Here is a 21,119-nt window from a genome sequence, read left to right as displayed (position 1 = left end):
CTCCTAAGCACTAAAGCAGGAATTATACAGTAGCCTTGGCAGTAGTGCTACTTCATTGACCTGTAGTGCTGCTAATTAAAAAATACACACACACAAAAAAAAAAAAAAACCAAAAAAAACCCCCAAAACACCTGTTGTCCTCTTACTGCAAAAGTTCCACACTGTTGTCTCCTATCATAAAAATTTCATGCCCTCTTGGTGTTTCTCAAGGGCATTCTTCTTAACAAAGTAGCCAACCAGCTCTCATCACAACCAGCCAACCCACTCTTTTATAGCCCTCTTCTTCTCACTGGTTATAGCCGTGGCCTATTAAAGTCAGGCCTGTTCCTAATCTTTGATAATTGGCCCAGCTGCAGCTCCTTAGGGGTAAGATTACTTTCTACACTATCTTTATTTTCTTATATTCTGTCCCCCTACAAAAAGCCCTGCCTTGCTGCCGTCATTCATTCTTCTTTTCTTTTTTTCTTTACGCAACCTGGGCTCACCGTATATGTCAGCTCATGGTAGGAAACTGGGGTGGAGGAGGTGGTAGCAGTATTCCAGCAGAATGCTACAGGCAGGCAGGCATGGAAGGAGCTCATTATTTTTGCAGGTAAGAGGCGTGTGGATGTCTGGCAGCAGCCAAAGAGGCAAGGTTCATGCTTCAAATGCTGTGTCAGAAGCAAGACAGTGGGGTAATAACATGAAATTGTCGTGCTTAAGAGGTCATAGATCCAAAAATTTATATTTTTTGTAGAGCAGGTAAATAGTGATGAAATAAAGTTATCTTTCTAGAAGCTGATAGAGAATTAGACTCAATACATAAGTAACTATATGACATTTTATGCCCTTTCTTATGCAGACTTAATGGTCTAACTTTTCCCTCCTTGGTCTTAGAAAAGATATGAAATTTGCAATTTTTTTTTTTTTTTTGCTTCCTGCCAGGACAAAGAACCCAGGCCCAGGTTCATTGGTGGAAGTAAGAATATGTGTATCCAGTGAGCAAGAAATGCAGTTTTCTGCTCAGCCCTGAGGAAAAATTGGCAGAAAAGGAAGGAAGAGGTCAGCAGGTATTCTATGTCCATCATAAAAGGATGCAGCTACAGTAAGGAAAAGAGAGCAGAGGAGAGAAGGAGTACAGTGCATTTCATTGAAAGATATATATTCATATCCAGATAAGATTGGTTGACATTGCTGTATGTTAAAAGCTTACTTTATTCTTTTACTAATACATTCATTTTTTGTTTATTTTCTTTAAAGGATATGTTTATTCTATACATATAAACAGCAAACTGTAAAGACTGCAAATCGTATCCATCTCAGTAGTAATGGTATCTGTGGTGGTAAAATCACCCCTGACAATTTAGAGATCTGCTTAGTGTCAAGAAAAAACATGATACATTTATTTGGTAAGTGACACCAATTTCAAAGTGCTCATGTTTCTTGTGAAGGCCATAGTATACAGTAGTCCGTGACACACAGGAGTGCAGCAGCGTAGTACTATACCAGCAATATAACTCTTACTGGACTCACATTGTTGCTCTCACTGAAAGCATTTCAGATTTTTTAACGAGACATAAATGACTTTGATCTCCCAGATCCACCACACACTTGTAGAGTGCTTGAAATATGAGGTTTATGCAGTAATCCACCCCTTTAGGATGGAGGGTGACCAATCACGGTCCTGCTGCAGTGAAAATGATCCTTTCACTGAAACCAGGCATCACTACCAGAAGCAAGCCACAGGATTTCCAGGGCTGCCGAGCCTCTTCCTTTGCTCTCATCCAATAAGCATCTTTCTGTGCTTATATTTATGAGTGCAATTAGGCAGCTCAAGTGCTGTGTTTCTATAATGTGGCTGTTACCGCATGACAAAAACCCTCGATGGCAAAGTGCAACAAGCAAAATGCTGCAACTTGTGGATTTTAATTTGGTCCTGAGAAAGGAGGCATGTATCCCTTCAATGTAGCACAGGTTCAGCAGCACCGAGGCTCCCTGCACAAGGAGTTTGCTAAGCCGTCCCCAGCCATGGCGTTATCTCACAACAGGTGCCGAGGCAGCCGCCGTCCCCATGGAGATGAGGTGACGGAGCCAGGGAGAGGCAGATGAGTTCTGGACCAAAGGTTAGCCTCTTCCAGGTCTCGAAGTGACCCAGCTTTTCTGGAAAGGAATTGGGCAATCCCTTTCCCAAGGGAAGCCAGGACTGACCTGACGATGACAACCACCCCCCTCGTACCTCAAACCCGTTCTAATGAACCCAGAGGAGAATTCCTGCGGGGCAAAGGCTGAGGGTGCAGCTGCGGACGGCACGGTCTGCTGGGGAGGGCCGGCGCTGCGGCCGCCTCAGGTGGTGCCCCGGCGGCGGGGCCGGCCCAGGCCGGTGCAGCGCCGCGGCCGCCGGCAGATGGCCCCCGCCGCAGCGCCGAGCGGCGGCATCGGCCGAAGGAGGGGCCGGCGTCGCCGTCGCGCTAAATCCCCGAGCCCACTGCCCTCCTCCTCCTCCCTCGCCGCGATGGCTTCCTAAGGGCGATGCTCCGGGCCGCCGCCGCCTCCCCGCTCTGTCGCCGGGTGCTCGGTGGGCGCGGGCGAGCGGGCGGCTCCCGCGCGGTTCGGGGGCCGGGCCGGGGCCCTCCCGGGGCGGGGGCAGCCGCCGCCTCCCGCCGGTGCCGGGCGGGGGAGCCGGGCGGCGCGCAGGCGGGAACGGGGGAGCCGGCGCGGGGGCCGCCGTGAGCCCGCAGCGCCGCGCCTGACGGCCGCCTGCGGACCCTCCATCCCTCCCGGGAAATGCCCCTCCTGGCCGGGGGCGGCATGTAGCGCGGGGGGAGCGGGCTCCGCGGGGGCGGGAGAAGCCCCTTCCCTCCGCCCGCGCTCGCAGCCGCGCACACACCCGTGCTCCGCAGCGAGGCGCACGGCCGGCCCTCCTCCTCCTCCCCCGCCCGCTGGGTGCATGCCCGCCTCGCCCGGCGCAGGGACGGCGCGCCGCTGAAGCAGCCCCGCCGCCGGGCATCCCCGGGCGCCGGGCAGCGCCGCCGCCATGGCCGAGGAGAGCTCCGACGTCCCCAAAGAGTTGATCGGTAAGGGACGGGGCATGGCTGCGGGGTCCCGGGCGAAGGGACTGCGGGGGCAAGTTTGGAGGCCGCCGTGCGCGGGATGCAGCGCTGCCGGAGATGGGGCTGGGTCTGTGGAGCTGGGGAAGCGCCGCGGGGGCTGGTCAGGGAGCCCGGGGGCTCCGCTCGGGGCTGGAGGGACTCGAAAGAGCCGCGGGGGGCGGCGAGGCCGCGTTGCTGCGTGTGGGCAATGGGCGGGCGGGGGTGCGGGGCTGCGGCGGGCAGGGGAGGCGGCCGCGGGCAGAGACTGAGCCCCGGGGGGTACGGTGCGTGTCCCCCCCCGGAGCGGTGTGTCCGGGGTGCCGGCAGGCTGCCAGCGCTGGCGGACGCGCTGGGAAGCTGCCCCGGCCCCCCGCACCGCCGCCCGCCCGGGGCACGTCCTCGGTGCGCCTCAGCTTGGCGGCACGGGCTGCGGCTCCGCTCGGTGCTGTTTTATTTATCCTCCCGGGTTTTGCCTAGTTTAAGTCTCGTTTTTCTCTGGATGTAGGAGGGAGTGAGGGTATTTGTAATTAAAGTTTTATGGCCCCGTGCACACGAGCCTCCATCCTGCATGGTTTACGCTTAGGAACTCAGTCACAGGTGATGGCGAGGACCCTGAAAATGCTGTCACCTCTTTTGGGGAGCTTCCAATAAATGGATCGTTACGCAGGCGGCGTGTGTGTAACCAGTGTCATTTGGGGATAACCGGTCTGATGCTCCAGGCCTTCAGCTACCTTGTTCAGGCCTAATTTCCTTTGGTTTTGCCTGTTGAAGAGCTATCTAGAGATCTCACCGGCATTGTAATGATTTAAAGTGTTGTCTTAAGGACAGATGGAAACAGAAATTTGTCAGGCAGCAAGGTATATGCGGCGTTGAATACAGTCCTTCAAACCTTACTTAGGTAATTTACATTGTTGCATTTCCTTCAGTTTCCTCAGCAAGTGGTTTTAGCATTTATCAAATACTGGTAAAGTCTGGGTGGGCATTTGCAGCTGCTGCAGATATTTTTTTCTGTAGAGTCAAAATAGCTCTATTTTGCAGTCCTCTTGGTCTCCAAACCATGTGGTTTACAGAGAGACCGTAGTCTATAGCTTGCTGCTAAGAAATGATGAGGTGGGAAGAGTTCTAGGAGTAGATATGGTTCAAACCATGCAGTTTTCCTATTTTAAAGTGGCCAGGCATGTTTGAGTGCTAATACACAGTATTTCTTACTCACCATGGGTCTGCACTCTAGTGTTGTAGGTGAGGTGTGCTGCATACTACAGGGAAGAATAAGGTGAGCATCTTCACAGCCTCCTCTGGTGGCTTTGAACCATCTTAAGAATTACCCCTCAGCCCTGGTGCCCTGCACTCACTCAGCTTGATTTGTCAAGGGCTATTCTGAGGTGTGGGGATCTGTTCATGTAGATTGGTTTAATTTCTAGCAGTATTTTGGTGTCCACATGTTAAAATTTAACCTCTAAATAGGCTCTTTGTAATAACCATGTTTTGAGAGCAGGATGAAAGGATGTGCTTTAACGCAGAGTGATTGGAGTGTGGAGATTAAACTGGGGATAGGAGTGTTTGAGTTGCAGTTTTTGTTCTGTTACTCACTTCCCGTGTGACCTTTGTCAGGTCTCGTAGGTCATAGTCTTCAAAGAAACCCTCTCTTACTGCTGGCTTGCCTGGATCCACTCCTCCCAGGTGTGGATGTCTGAAGCCTCCAGCATGAGAAAAGTGAACCTTAATGTTATATTTCCATCTCTCAGTCTGAAAATTTATTTTGTGAGTCCATCCAATGTCAGGGAATTCCCAATGGAGGGAATTGTCTTTAGTTCCATGCAGAGTATCTATGAAATCACTATCTTAGTTCTTTGAAGTAGTGCTTTTAACCCTTTCGGGCAGATAGAGCCTTGTGAGGAGCTGGCATTCTGATGATGCTTTGTGCAGTCTGGGGTCCCAGGCCCCTTCTCTCCCTATGGCTTGTTGGAGTAAGAGTGCTGGAGCTGAGGGCTTGCAGTCATTCCCATTTCTGCTGTGTAGGACCCATGGAACAGCAAAGGGAAGTGCACCTCTACATGCAGGTGTGTCAGGAGGAAGTCCCCTGCTAGATGCAGGCACTTGGAGCTGTTTGTGGGAGAGGAGAAACCAAAAAGCACAGGCTGCACATGGAGGTAAAGTGGCAGAGAAGCAGCAAGACCACCTGCAAGGAGACAGGACTCGATTAAATAGACTCTATGGTCAGCTCGCTTCTGGGTTTCCGAGCGGGGGCAGAAAGACCGGAATTGGGCATTACCCATGGGAGAGGAGGCCTTGGGAGAGCAGTTCTCATCGGGCTGGACTTTCCCCCGGGTTCCGCTCACCTGGCTGCCCCGGGATCTCGCAGCCTGGCCCCGTCCCAGGCGGTTGCTCCGGGAGCCGGCCGCGCTGGCTGCCTGCCACCGGGGCTGCCGCGCCTTGGGACAGGCTCCTCTGGGCCAGCCGCTGCTACCGAGGAGCTTTTGTGTCCTCATAGGGAAATTAAAATTCCTGGGGAAAACATGCCGATTCTGCAGAAAGAGCTCTTTCGGGTGAAGAGTCTCTCTGACCGGCCACGTTTCTGACTTGCACACCCTTCTGCCCCGCAGGCAGAACACAGTGGCCTGGGTTAAACATCCAGGCTTAATAAATGGTGTGTTGTTTGTGCTAACGTCTTCTGACTACCGAATGAAAATTGTGCAGAAAGCGCTATACAGAGCACTATAATTAAAAGCCTCAGGAATAGCCTATTATCTTTCATTTTTGCTTTTAAACTTAAGCGTGCCCGAGGGCAAAGTGTATGTGTCTGGAGAGGGTGGAGACTTTCCTTTTACAGATGCCTGTTGTTGGGCTGGAAATAGGTTAATGTGTTTAAAAGATTTCTTTCTCATTCTCTTTCAGTGGGGGCTGGGGAGTGAAACTTACGGAAGGTGCCAAATTGGCTCTTCTAGATGAACTCCTCTGTTTATCTCTCAATTACATCAGTGTCAGTAGTTGTATAAGCTTTCTAGACACAGTTCCCTGTGTGTCTGTTCCCTTCGGGCCAGGGTGCAAATGTTCAGGGGAAAAGCTGGTTCGTGTCATAATTGGCAGAGACTGTGTAATCATGTGTGTGCGTGTACATATTAAAGCGTTATGGCAGCTAAGGTAGCTTTGGTGCTGGCACCATGGAGTGGCTACGTTGTTGCTGGGATTTGGACCAAGACCAAAGCTGCCTCCACAGCATCCTCTGCATAGCTGCCAGGTGTTACTATCTGGAAGTCTGCTTGGTTTGCTTCGCTACTTCAATGCACAGAGTGCAAAATGTGTGAACAGTTGCTCTTCCATTGCCTGACCCATTTAGCCTCCTTGATATTAACAAGAGGTGGAAATTTGTGCAGTGCAAGAAGCTAATTTGCTTTCGTAAGCTTTTCAGGTACAAATAATAGCAGTGAGGAATTTGCTTTATTTTCCCAGAATGGAGCTAAGCAGTGCTGTGGCTTGTCTTGGGAATGCTTTTGATATGTAAGTAGTGCTGGGAAGAAAATACCAAATTGTGTTTAGAATCCAGGCATATGACATCAATAATGCTATCATAGTAGACACAAATTATTGTGTAGATGGCATACTTAGAAAATAATACTTGTGTTAGGTTGTGTTTAGTACTGGTGCATGGGCATGAGACTTCCATGAGTGCAAGCAGTTGGACAACATAGCTCTGCGTCTTTCTGTAAACTCAACAGTGGCATCTGTTTCCTTCTTGTGTTGACACTGAAGGTATTTAATGAAGATATTTTCTTTTGTTTCAGAAAGTGTCAGGGATGTTATTGGGAGGAAAATCAAAATTTCTGTCAAGAAGAAAGTAAAGCTGGAAACCAAGGGAGATAAAGTGGATAACAAAATATTGGTAAGTACAATAGAATGACTCAGATTACAAATGCAGAGGAAAAGCCAGTATCTTTTCAGAATGCATTAAATCTCCTCTGGAAGTATTCTTTGAACTTTCTGTGTGCCATAAGATGTCCATGTGATTTATTTTCTTACTTTTTCTTGCTTTCATGATAGCCTGCATAGGGTTGGTGTGCAGCTGTGCATGTGTACACACACTTGTTTATCACTGAATTATTTTTCAGAGTTTTGGATATTGTGTTGTGGACTGATGATAAAGCAAACTACTATTGGAACCTGTTCTAAAATATTCTGCTGCCTTTGCTGGTTAGGTTTCCTGTTTATATCCACAAGAGTTTTAAGTGGCCAAGAAATGCAAAATGAAGTGTGTAGAATTAATTTTGAGCATCTGAAGCTGTTATGCAGTGAAGAGCAACAGTAAAACTGTTGGGCTTTTTGAACTCAAATGACTATTTGTGTTTTTTGGTATTCTCAACATGTTAAGTCTTATATCTGCATTTTAAAATAAATGCTTAATGTGTGGGATTGTAAATTGTTCTTAAAACTGTAATGGAGGAAAGTGTCAAATTAATCTCACTTAAGTATGCTTTCCTGTTTTCTCAAAAATAGTTTTGCTGGTCTGTCTTGATAGGAAGAAAGCTGTGGTAATGAGCTGCTACATTTGCATACTATCTTGAACACACAAAAAGACATGCGACTGTATTTCCTTGTTCTTTTGATACATTTATATCAGGAGAACTCTTAGAGTAAAAAGCACAATTAAGTACAATGCTGCCATAATATTTTGCAAGATATTTGAAATTTGGTGTCTTCATGCTGTTTCATATTTGAAAGTTTTGTTAACAAAGCTGTTATCACAGATATTAGGTACATTCTCCATGCAAATATGCTATTTTGTCTTTCAAAACCACAAATTTTTAATCACTTCTGAATTATCTTCCTAAAGTACAAGTTGCTATCCCTGGGCATTACGACTGTAGATAATGGCTCACTTTTCTGTGAGAGCCACTACTTAAAGAAACTTGAAATATTTTCTGTTTAATATCTACCCATGTTATATGTAGTTCCTTGATTTACAGTTTCTGTACTGGAAATAGATTGAATATGTGAATGGTGATTGATTGATTGTCTCTATTTATTTGAAAGCCATGTTTATAGGGAAGGCTGACAGGTTTCACTGAAGTAGTTACACTTGATTGGCTTTTGGACTTACATGGAATCATAACTATTATCAATAGTGAAATATATTGTGGAAATACTGAAATACTGTTCTGAACTGATGGGATAAAGAGAATGTCAAGCTTTGAATCATCAGTGAGGTTTCTGAGGGATGTACTACTTGGCAGTAAAAGGCCTAAATGTGCCTTGGGTGTTTTTTCTCTCTTTAATCTCCTGAGCTCTCAGGTGGGGACTGTCACCTTCCATGACTGAGGAGGTACTGAAAGGGAGAGAACATTTCAGAGGTTCACGATTCAGTGAGCGCTACTTGTGTACATACATGTAGGTTTCAGTGCACAAGATAAGTGTTGCAGGGGAATGATTTACTGGATGTTGTCTGCTATAACCACTTGTTCTTTGATGCAGAAATGCAGGGGATTTATATTGGTGGGGGAAAAAGTTTTTATTCATAGAGAAATTGATTATATTGATTGCTGGAACTGGATTTTGTGTTTTCTTTTGCTGTGGAAGGAAACTGCCTTTTGTGAAGCTGCAAATCACTAAAGATGCTTTTTTTACAAGGTTTCTCTGAGTGTGTAAATCTTTATATCAGGTCGTTTGGTTTGGTTTTTTGTTTGTTTGGGTTTTTGGGTTGTTTTTGTAGTTTTGGGAGTTTATTTTTCTTTCTTGCAGAGGTGCTGAATGTTGTCTGCTGTGGCAAAGGCCTGTAGAGACTGTGGTTCACTTTGGGGATGCAAAGTTCCATGAAACATAGAATGCTCTGAAAAAAATTACACCAGAAACACTTTAAGTTTGGTACCTCAAATTAATGGAGATTTTTTGGCCTTACTGTGTCAGCACAGTCTCACTTCTCACCTGTGTAGTAGAGGACATACGCCCTTCTCTCATCAAAACAGTGACACTGAAAATAAATAACCTTACTTCAGAAGTGACTGCTTAGTACTAAACACTTCAGGAAATCTTCCTGGAAAACTAAGCAATTTTGTACTCTGAGCTGGAACTGAAAGGTTTTCAGTAAATAATGCGTATGGCCACGTTCTGACCAGAGTGGGTAAAACCAAGTTGCTGTGCCTTGGGTGAGCCTGTCAAATGCAATGCTGAATGAAATGCTGGCAGCAAAAGCAGCTCAGTAATTAAAGACTGTATCCTTAAGTGAACGCACCAGTGGGCTCAAATGTGATTGCATGGGCAGCCTTCATGCCAGCACTCCTCAACTCCTGAGAGCTTGGTTTTGAAACATTAATCTTCTGAGTACTGTCTCTTGAGTGCACATGTGGCAAATGGATTGTTTTGAGATTTTGGGTTGAATTTCCTTAGTTGTTGGGTGTTTTTAAGCAAATTAGGTGCCATGCTTTGGGTCTAGCACTTAATAGGGAGAAAATACTAGTTGCCCTCATTGAGGTAACCCCAGAGCTGTTGTGAAATGTGCTCATGGCTTTAGAGGAGGTTGATCACAGAGGCTGGCACTGAGCCCTGACACCCAAATCTGTGTTTTAATTAAATGATCTCTCATCCTTTCTTCCTAGGGAAATTCAGCAAAATCACTTTGAGCAAGGGAGCTTATTTAAAAATGACTGCACTTGGCAGGTAACTATAAAAACACTTGACTGCTGGCCCTGTTGTTCACAGTGTATTCAAGGTACAGACTACTAGAATATGAATGTAACCATCTGCTTAAGTCACTCTGTTATAGGAAGTTCCTCTGATAATTAAGATGGAAATTAGAATCTGAGACAACAGAAAAAACAGTGCAAAGCCCCTGGTGTTGCTTGCAATAGGATCCCAGTATTAAACTGGTGAAGTTGGAGGATAAAGACCATGCTGTAGGGGAATACAGTATGGGTAAGTGAAGGTGGTATAGAATGTAATCTTATCCCCTAAAGAGTTGCAGCTGGGTTAATTACTAAAGATTAGGAGCAGGCCTGATGTTAACAGGCCACACCTGTAGCCAATAAGAAGAGTGTTATAAAAGAGTGGATTGGTGGGAACTGGAGTCAGTTGGCTGCTGTGAGGATAAGAATCAGTGCCTAGAGGAGCTGCCTACAAGGTACATCAAGGAGGTATGAAACTCTAGCAATACGGAACCTTTGCAATATAATGATAATGGAGCTCTTGCAATATAATGATAACACCATGCTTGCCTTAAGATGCTTTGGGATCCCAGATTTAGGTGCCAGAGTTGGGAAATTATGTCTAGGAATTTTGATATAAACCAGATTTTTTTCAGTCTGTACAAGGAGTTTGCTGCCTCAGTAATCTCAATCTGCAGTTATTTAGTTTTTCAGTTAGTCATAATGATGCAAAACAGTAAACATCATGAGCTGCTGAGCTGCCTCTGGTCTGCTGGCACCAAATCTCATGTGTTTGGGCAGCAAATGGGTATCCAGCCCTGAAAAGGCAATAACCAGCTTGAACAGGCAGAAAAATCAGTCCTCAAGTGATTAGGGCTAAACCCCAGTCCCATCTGGGTACTCTGGCAGAGCCAAGCTGCATTGGGGAAAGTGAGGAAACATGCAGGCATATGGGAGGCCTTGAAAGGTGCCAAGCTGCCCCACAGGGTGAGCAGAACAGACATTGTGGGGGCTCCCCAGTGGGGCACAGTCCTACTGTGGGCCAGGGAGACACTCAGCAGGACTGGGGTGGCAGCTGAGCTCCAGTGGTGACAGCACTGCAGTGACCCACAGCTGGCTCAGTGGGGTGGCCTCAGCTGGGAAAGCGACTGAGTGCAGGTGTAGCTGTGTAGTGCAGGCCAGAGCTGAGTGCCAGAGCTCTGAAGCAAGGTGGGGAGCCCTGGTCAAAGCTTGTTCCTGCCTTTGGGGTCACATACCTGCGCTGTGTTGGCTGCAGGCAGCCCAGCTGTGGCAGAGCCCTTGAGCAGGTGGCTCCAGGTGGCCCTCAGCCAGAGGCAGAGTACTCCTGCAGGAGTGGACCCAGCTGTATTTTGCTTCAATGGGATGCTCATCACAGTATTTTGATTTGGTTAAAATAGATAGAGATGTCACTCTTTTCTAAGCAGCAGAGGATTGCTTTGGTTTTGTGTGATTGTTTTTTTCAAACCTGTTTTTTTATGAGGACGAGGTTGAAGGCATCATGCTGAATGCCTGTGGTGTTTCTCCTCACACTGATAACTTCTGACCTTCTCTCCAGTTTCAGCTTAAGCTGATGGGTATGGAGAGGTCTCAGTTGTGATAAGAGGGGAGTGGGGGGAGACAGCCAGAAAAAGAAGAGAAATTTTACACCTACTCTGTCTTCTGAGGCCTCCACCTTTTGCCACCATAAGGGATCAGGCAGAACTCCCTGTTGGCGTCTGAGATACTTCAGTATTTTCTTCTTCCTCTTTTTTTTTCCTTTTTTTTTTTTTTAATCCATAGGCCTCAGTGATTATCAGGCTATCACATGCAAACAAATACTTTTAGGGACTGGGCTTCTTCTTACTTTTGGTGTTTGTGGTGGTGCTTCCCCCCCCCCCCCCCCGCCCCCCGCAAAATAGCTGAGATATCTGTATATAATTTTGCTGATTATTGCCTTCTGCCTTTTCTTTCTCTCAGATTTTTTGTAATTAGCAGCAAACTTTGAGAAGTTAAAATGTGAGCTAAAGTCAATATGTGCAATAAATGTGACCAACTCCTTATGAAATATTGATGTTTTTAAGAGTGATTCATGAAAGGTTGGAATTCAGGATTCATCTTATTTTTTGTCTTTGCTATTAGAAAAAGAGAATATTCCTGCTCTAGTTGCCTTTGAGATTAGTTTTCCTTTCCAAAGTAGTACTATTTTAGACATAAAAGATGAGGAGATACTGCATAGTGACCTTGCTGTCTATATGTTTGGTCAGGCTTCTTTGCTTTGTTGCTGGGTTTATTTTGATTTTTTTTGTTGTTGTTGTCTTCCTAATCTTAAGGCTATAGAATAGTGTGATGCCATGTAGTGACCAAAAGCACTTTATTAGGAAATTCCTTTGAGGAGTCTCTGTTATGCTTCTGCCCTCAGTCATTTACATTCTCTTTGTTAAAATATCACAGTGTTACTTCTGAAACTGAGACAGTTGCTTTGGCAGGTGGCTCTCCCTAAAATTTACTGTATTCCCAACGTAAATTCACTGGGAGCAATTCATATGTCCTTGTCACTTTCTCTGGGACATATGTTTCCATGGGCTTTTAAAACAAAAAACTGAATTGACTTCTGTCAAAGAAGTTTATATTTTTTCTGTGCACATGGTCTGAGATTTCATGTTCTGCTTCTAAAGACTCTCTTATAAAGACTGGAATTCTATTTAAAAAATAAAATCTATCTGTGTTTACTTTCAAAGGAGCAATTATGGCCATTTTGTGTGCTCTCCATGTGGCTTCTGAACCATGCTTGAACAATGTGGCTGACTCTTGTGAAGCAACGGAGAAAAGCCTGAGCTCCTGTGCCTGTTCAGCTATCTGGATGGAGGCAGTAGTATTTTGCTCTGCCAAAACTATTTTGGGATTAAAAGCTCTGGTGCTTGTTCTCCATTGCTCATCTTTTGTCTTGATCCATCCACGATATTCAGTTTGAATAGAGATGAATTTCACTTCCTGCCTTAAAAAATATGCACTTCTTTTAAACCACTAAGAGCATGAAGCTCACAGGGTTGTCTGAGGTTGGTTTTACATAAAATGTGTGCAATCTCACACGTTATATCATGACAGCTGGTGTGTGATAATGATGTTAAATAGGGACATTCTTTAAAAGTAATGGTGTTTCCTCTTCTCTGCCCAGAATATTGACTGTTATGACATATATCTTAAGTGTGTCTTTATGAAGATGAAAGGAGGTAGGTGTTGGTACATCCCTCATGTCAGGAAATCTAAGTGAAGTGAGGTAGGGTAATCAAAAAATACTTAGATGTGAAAATGTATCTTAATGCATTTAAAGGTGTGTCTTAGAAAGCAACTGAACTGTGGCCTGTAAGATTGCTACAAAAAACTGAAATAAGAAGAGTAGTACAGGAAATAGAATTATTAATTCAGTCATGCAGTTGCATATGTTTCCAAAATAGGAAACATTTTAGAAAAATATACATGTGCAAGTTTCATTGAAATTTACATTTCTGTTATACATGGATCCATAAGGTTACTTTTAACTGGTGGGAGTACCATGAAGATGATCAGAGGAGTGGAGTACCTCTCTTATGAAGAGAGACTAAGAGAATTGGGGGTTTTTCAGCCTGGAGAAGAAAAGGCTCCAGGGAGAGTCTACTGCAGCCTTCCCGTACTTAAAGTGGGCTTATAAGAAAAACAAAGTCAATTTTCTTAACAGAACCTGTTGTGTTAGGAAAAGGGGGAATGGTTTTGAACTAAAAGAGGGTTAGTTTAGACTAGATGTAAGGAAGAAATTTTTTATGATGAGGGTGGTGAGGCACTGGAACAGGTTGCCTGGAGAAGTTGTGGATGCCCCATCCCTGCATGTGTTCAAGGTCAGGCTGGATAAGGCTTTGAGCAACCTGGTCTGGTAGAAGGTTTCCCTGCTCCTTGCAGGGGGTTGGAACAAGAGGACCTTTAAGGTCTCTTCCAACCCAAACTGTTCCATGATTCAGTGGTTCAATGAATTGCTGGTAGTACATGCAAGTGTAGAAATTAAGGATGATTTCTTGCACCTTGAGTATAGTGTGCTCTTTCCATGCTTTGGGAGGACAGAAATGCAGCTTGTTCTCCTTTTCTTTAGCTCTGGATAACTGGTACAGGCAGGGAAAGGAAAGAAAAAGGGACTCCTTTTTCAGTGCCCTTAAAGCACCTGCTGTTGTTCTGGCTCATGTACTTTGCATTTACACGTGCACCTGCAGTGTTCTGGAGGGAGGAAATGTGGACATGATCTCACTCAGCATGTTCTGGTTTTCTCTACACAGCTCTAACAGTTGTAGGGGTAAAAAAAAGTGGTGGGAGGCAGGAATCTACTGTGGCTCTGAACTGATCATGGAATCTTTCCTCCTGTCAATTTTTTTGTAGCCCAATTAGAAAGCATTTCCTTTTTAAACTGCCATGCTCTTTCTACTTCTCTTGCTGAATATATAATGTACCAAAGTGGTTTGCTAATGTGCTTTTGCTTTGAGAGGGCCTGACTCCTTGCCACCATTATTTATGAAATTAAGCCTTTACTGAAAACGAGGATTTTCACTGAAATCTGTGCATAAAAGAGGCAGAAGACTGATTATTACATGCAATTTCTCTAAAGCTGAAAACAAAAAATAGAAAATGAGCATTGGTGTCAACTTCTTGTCTCACTCGCTCTTTGCCATTGGTGGCTTTTTTGCCCAAGAAAGACAGGACTTGGAAACAGAATGTGTTATTTGGTAGACATATATGTGTGTGGGGTTTCTTTTTTTTTTTCTTTTTTCGTCTTACAGCTTGTTTCATCTGCCTGACTTACTTTAAGAGAAGACTTCTCATGCAGAGAATGTGGTTTACTTTGGTATAAGTAGTGTGAAGGAGGACACAGTGAACTTGAGAATGGCTGCAAGGGCTCCTAAGTGAAAAACTAGTGTAGTGTGAAAAATGCTTCTCATTGCTCAGAGACCCACTCTTCAGACATTCTTGTGGTGGAAAAATTGGTGAGTGCCACTGATTTGTTTGATTATTAAAATACTTACTTTAGCTCACCTAGAGTTCTTTTTTTCCTCATGGTGGTGGTAATTACTTTACTGTGTAAAGTAATTACAGGCCCAGGATATAAAATTATCCTTTATAATTTGGCTGCTGCTAGTGGTGCTCTGTATAGCTACCTGAGTCCTCAGACTGATTTCTGCCCTTGGTCCTGTCTCATCTCTCCCCGTTTCTGAAACATCTACTCTGTGTCAACTCATGAGCGATATCTTTGTCTTAGTGATAGCTTCCCTAATTTGATTATTTCAGATGACAGACTGTTAGGATGCCAAATATAAGAGCCAGATTCTTATAACCCTATACTCTTGGAACAGATTTAACCAAATTAATTGGCCTCCTGGATAAGGGAAGAGAGACCCTGGCTCAGAGAGTTAGGGGCGGTGCAGAATAAGATCTGAATAGCTGTGGCATGTGAAATTTAACACTAGCACAACAAAACAAATTTCTGCTATGAAGTTCAGAGAAGGAGTCACATTGCTGGTGTTGATACAAATTAAAAGGGTTTGTGGTTCCTGTGAGGCTGCTGGAAAAGTGCTCACAGGTAGAAACTGTTGTCAAGTGAGAAGTAGCTCTTATTTGAACAGGTTACATTTCTGGATCTTCCTTGCAAAGTGACCTTTATAAAAAAAGTAAATACAAGAATTCTGGTCTGGACCTGAAAGTGTATGTGGAGGGATAGAATGTAGGAAAATAGTGCAGAAGGTAGTCTCACCCCTGAGGAGTTGCAGCTGTACCAATCACCAAAGATTAGGAACAGGCCTGCCCTTAACAGGCCACAGCTGTGTCCAATAAGAAGACAAGTGCTACAAAAGAGTGGGTTAGCTGGGTGAGGAGAGAGTTGGAGTTTGTTGGCTGTGCTGTGAAGAAGGAGTTAGTGCTGTGAGGAGCTGCCCATGAGATATCACCCAGAGGTATGGAAGATTTACAGTAAGGTGAGAACAAGTGTGGGTGTCGTGTAGCTTATCCTCTTGGCAGACAAGTGACATTTGTATCCCTGCATAGAGTAGAAGGCCTGTGTGACAGCAGGATGGGCCTCAAAGTGTGCATGTGGAGATGGAAAACAGAAGAGATGCTGGGTCTATATTCCCCTTAACATTTTCATCCTGCTTTGCACTTTCAAGTGCTGCTTGTTCCTATGCTTTGTAGATCAGTTGATAACTAATTTTTTTCCCCCTTTCCACAGCTGAAGCAGTGGGTAGCAGCATACTGCCTGTGGGTTAGACAGTCTGTTTGGGATGTCTGGAAGCACTCTCTTGGCCAGGGCTTGGGAAGCTGAGGTCCTTTGGAAAAAGCCATTTCCACTTTGTGCCTCAAAGATGCTTGCCAGAAGCATGTCTTTATGGAGTAGCCACTTAAGGCACACATCACTTGAACTGCAGTCGTTCCCTTGTACCTAAGACTTGGTCAAACCACTGCTTTTGTAGAACTCCGTGAAATGTTGAGGATTTGAGCGAAGTTACAGATACCTACTTCTTGGGGCCAGGGAGCAAAGCAAGAGGGTGGGTGAGATAGCTGTTGCAAAGCAACTTCTACTCAGATTTGATTAGAGGAAGTGAATGGCTGTTGACCTCAATCTGAATTGGGAGACAGGGCACTGCTGTGTTTGTTCAGGGTCAGCCTTTGAAAAGGCTTCTCCTTCTCTGCCTTGAAGACCACTAGTAAACTATTCACACAAAACTATTGATAGGGGGGAAAGCCTTTCACAGGCTCATCCCTTAACAAACACTAGAGGCTGATGCTTAAGAGCGATACCTTTTACAGCCATGTATGTGAGCCTCTACTCCAATGTGGAGCTGAGGAGCCTTAGGAAGGGAGCAGTGGAGGTAGGTCAAAGCAGATGTTGGGATTTTTAGTGCAGCTGGCTTTAGATGGCAATCTCCCCTTCTGGTATTTACAATGTTGCAAGTTAATATTTGAAGAAACATTAGCTTTGTTAGGTACTGGTGCTTTGTTGAGTAATAATTTTTGCCATCTTGATAAGTTTATTAATAATCTGTAAACTAAATTATGCATTTATTGTTATAGCATGAAAAATGAATTTTAAATGTAACAAGCAGCTTTCTTGACTGTTATTCTTCACATCTGCACTTTGCGAGTGGCAGAAAAGCACAGGCTTTGACCTTTCTCTTTTCTCATCTCAAGAAGGTGCTAAAATCCCTGCATTTTTGATGGGCACATTGATGTTTTCTGTGTACAATTGTTGCATACACTATGGGTATAGTAATGCTCTTCCTTTTTACTGTCCTTCCATATCATCTGCTTCAAAAAGTCCCTGGAAGCTTTCCTGTGTGCAGATTGCTGTCAGGACAGGAGTTTGCGTTTTAGTTTACCCCTTTTCACTGTAGTATGTCTGTTTTTCTAACAGCTCATATTCCCCCACTTCTGTTCCTTTTCCTTGCAGAGATAAGACAAATATCCCCAAATTCCTCAGTATCCCTGCAAATACAGAAATGATGGACTGAACATGATGCTGCTCTGCTAAAAAGTATTGTAGGCTGCCATAAATTTACTCTGTATACATTTTTATCTTGCCTTGCTAGCCAGGTTATCTGCTTCCTTGTAGAATTTAATTAAAATCTATGCTAGGTCTATGTTATTTGTGTCATGGTGGCAGTTTGGTTCAGGCTGGACATTACAATGTTCTTTTTGTAATTTGGCTTTAAGTTCTTTCCACCCTTCCCAAAGCAGCTCTCTTTGATAAAAAAAAAACTCCAACATAACAAAAAAAAAAAAAAGGCAAACAAAACCAAAACAAAACAAGCAAAAACTCATCATTAAACCCCAAACCAACTGCTAGCATCTCAACAAAGTGCTGTGCAAATTCTGCTTGTCCTGAGGGGAGGCGAGGCAGTACAATGGACACAACCCACTTGCATTGCTCTCTCCACATCTCTAGGTACAGGAGCAGTTGAAAAAGGGAGAAAGTTAAAAGAAAACAAGTAAAGAACTGTAGTATAACACTGCAATTTAAATGTAATTAGCTGATGCAGATGATGCCAGAGCAGTGTAGAAGATTGTAAAATAGCTTTAAAAGGGTTTCATCTGTGAATACAATGCTTTGTTACCCAAGTTTTATAGTTCTGTGTCTACTTTGGGAAGACATGCTCTATGAGACTTGACTCTGCTGATGGAATTTAACTGTATTTTATGTAATCTGTACTATTTCCTTCACATGTGATTTCAAAGCTAGTTTTCTACCATTTACTTGCTCAGCTACACCGGAGAAGCTGCCTGCTAGTTTTCTTGAGGTTCTATGTAGGCATGTCAGCTGAAGTTTGGAAAATCTGCTTATCTGTGGAAGAGTGTGTGGTCGGTCTTTAACCAAAATGCCAAGAAAATTCTTCAGGAGTGACCTAATACTGCAGGGATTTTGGTTTTTTGGGTTTGTTTTTCTTTTTTTGTTTGTCTTGGGGTTTTTTTTTGGGTGTTTTTTTTTTAAATTTAAACTATTGCTTGGTTTTTTGCCTACACTGAGTACTACTAAAAAAAGCTAAGAGGTGCAGCTCTCAACTCTTACAAGTTGCATATTCAAATTAGAAATATTATAGATCGTTGCAGGTTTAATGGTGATACTGAAAATACATTGCCATTTTGTCTTATTGTTGAACTATCACCCTTTCCAGCTGAGAAAGATTTCTGAAACTAAGAAAATGCTTATTGTAAGCCTTGGAAATGTATTCCTCCTTGTTAAATATTTTGAAAACATTTAGCCAAAAATAGAAAGCCTGAAAATACTAATTTCATGTGATATTTCCAGTGTGATGCAATCCTTTTAATGTATTTCCTGTTATGTTATTAGATGGTCCTGCTATTGTTTATATGTGCGTGAAATTGTGTGAAATTAAAATTCTGCAGATTTTTATACGGTATTAGTGTATCACAATGTATCCTTAATGCAATTTTAGTAGGTTTTTGTTCAGGCTGAGGGCTTAAGTCTGCCCCAAATACATTATTCTTCTATTTTATTTTTTCCATGTTTTTTCTGTCTTATTTTTCTATTTTTATCTTCCGCTGTTTATTGTAGAATATTTGTTATATTGCTTTTCTGTTTGGAGTATCTGTTTCCTCTCACCATAAAGACAATTGCAGACAGTTCTTTGATATCAAGACTGGCTTTAAGGACATACTTATAATTGAAGGAAACATTGGCAGGTCAGCTTCTGGGCCTCCCCTTTCACCTCTTAAACTGTCCCAGTCTCCCACTGCTCTCTGGGTTGTGATTCCTACCATGTCCATGGTGCCTCTTCCTTCAGCTTGGAGCACCATGAGCCTTCTGTGGAAGGGGTCATGGGATTGTGCTTGACACAGAGCACTGAGAACCAACTTTGCTCTGCCCTTCCTGGGAGCCAGAGCTGCCTGGTGCTGGCTCTCTGTGCCTCATAGCAAAGGCAGGGTGGTGCCTGGGAGGAGGAATGCCCTCATGTGTGTACTTTGAGATGTGCTGCAGAGAAAGCTTTGCCGTGCAGTAGCCTCTCTGTTTCAAGTCCACAACGTGGCTGTTCCTTGTGTAATTTGTGCAGGGGAGCTGGAAGAGGCTGGACTGTGCTGGGGAGGAGGTGTCTCTGCTTGCACAACTCCTTCTGTAATGCTGGACCTCTCTGTTGCCAAATACAGGAATCTGCATGGTGCTGCTGGGCTCCAGAATGTGATGGAAGGAAGGAATTCACTGGTTTCACTGCTCTCAGAGCATTGGAGAATTGAGAGAAAGGGAGCCTAACAGACTACCTGCTCTCACCAGCCTTTTTACCTTACATGTTCTATGAAGGACCAGCCTCAGAAATGTTTTCCAATGTCATCTTTGCCTCCTTTTTTTTTTTCTTTTTTTTCTTTATTGATAGTACTTCTGAAAAACCTCTGCTTGTACAAAAGGGAATATACAGTGTGACAGAACCACCAAAAGGAAAAGGAATAACTTTCTCCACCTCCCATGCGTCACTGTTTTTGAAGTGGTAATAGCAGCTTTTCCAGGAACATAAAGGGGAAGAGCTGGCAGGGACATGAGGCTCTTGTCAGAAGCCTGGCAGGAATTAAGCAGGCTTCCTTAGTTGTTCTTGTATTTTTGTGTTATTTTCAAGTGTATTTTCCATGGACCCAGCAAAAATACTGCACTGATCTGACTGGGCATTAGTTATTGGTAAAGTAATTTGAGAGCTTTTGGGAAAAGGTGTTATTTTCTTATGTTTATTTATTTTCTTATGCCATTGTAGTTACCTTTGAAAGAAAAGTTGTTGTGGTTTCACACCTTTTGAATAGGGTTTATTTCTGTAGGAATACTCTTGTGGGAAATTTAGCAAATGGACAAAGGATTGCAGAAAAGATCTAAAACAGTGCACAGACATTGCTGCTCTCTCCCCCCAAACAGTTTCAAGCTGTACATTAGACTTTGGGTTCAGGTCTCTGGCTTAATATCTGATATAATAAAGTAGGCTGAAAAAATCCTTAAACATCTAGGGTCCAGATGCATTTTTGCCAAGTTGAGTTGTTTAGTACAGTGTGGTTCTTGCCACTTAGTATCTTGAAAGATGCTGAGTAAGTTGGGTAATTGACTTTATGTTCATGGATATTGGATGACCCTCCCTTGGGGAGTAAAATAGTTTTCATAATTGACGTTTGGATAATCTGATGGCATTGTCTTAAGGGGAAAAAAGAAAAATACATGGTCAGGTGGAATTGGTCTTGCCATGTCATTTAAACTTCAGTGGTGAAAATCCATTAAACACCAATCTGTTATGTTTTTGGCTTTCTGAATAATCCATCTGTTCACTTATGTTGAACTGTATCTACTTAAGATGTGACCAAAATCTGACTTTGGTTTCTTTGCTGTAATCTCTTGTGGTCTAAGAGCACTCTCAGGTGGCTTTTAGACCCCACACATTTGCAAGAGTGGATTGGATTGCCCTGTTCAGTGTTTCTTGCACAGTCCAAGGATAAGTGGATCTTTTGGTGTGTGATGGAGCCAGGCCAGTTGGACGAGGCATTAGATTAATGCTTGGGGCATTTTGGATGCATTGATGTGAGGAAATTTAGTATCTGGGTTACAGTAGCCTCTGGCTGTTATATTTAGTTGATGCCACTGTAAGAAAAATATTCCTTTTCTAATTTTTTTTTTTTAAATTCCCCCTGTGAGGGAAAATCTGTCCTGAGCTGATTTTAGCATTACATGGAGGTAAAGATTCATAGTGGCTTGCAGTTATCACTGTGCCATGGAGTGATAAGGTTGCTTTCAAGCATCTGAAATGGAAATATTGATGTTTTTCCATTCCTGTTGGTAGAGTTCATGCGTAAAATGAACGTTGAGCTTTTACATGTGCATAGTAATCACTCCTCCCAGGAATGTATAGCAATGCCTATAATGTGGCACAAG

General features: G+C 43.8%; 1 protein-coding gene across 4 annotated transcripts in view; it reads left to right on the top strand.

The window, feature by feature from the left end:
• The first annotated feature begins 2,700 nt into the window (after nt 1-2,700).
• Nucleotides 2,701-21,119, top strand: part of CARMIL1 (capping protein regulator and myosin 1 linker 1) — a 188,145-nt gene continuing 169,726 nt past the window's right edge. For 2 of the 4 annotated variants that reach the window (XM_059479812.1, XM_059479797.1), the window contains exons 1-2: nt 2,701-3,053; nt 6,851-6,948. In XM_059479812.1, the coding sequence (XP_059335795.1) occupies nt 3,014-3,053; nt 6,851-6,948 (138 nt within the window). In that variant the 5' untranslated portion in view covers nt 2,701-3,013. The remainder of the gene's footprint in view (nt 3,054-6,850; nt 6,949-21,119) is intronic. The other 2 variants (XM_059479821.1, XM_059479805.1) reach the window with 2 other exon arrangements.

This window comes from Ammospiza nelsoni, chromosome 1, assembly GCF_027579445.1.
Source record: "Ammospiza nelsoni isolate bAmmNel1 chromosome 1, bAmmNel1.pri, whole genome shotgun sequence".
Taxonomy (NCBI): domain Eukaryota; kingdom Metazoa; phylum Chordata; class Aves; order Passeriformes; family Passerellidae; genus Ammospiza; species Ammospiza nelsoni.
Note: the sequence above shows the minus strand (reverse complement) of the source record. Positions and strands in the feature narration are given on the sequence as shown.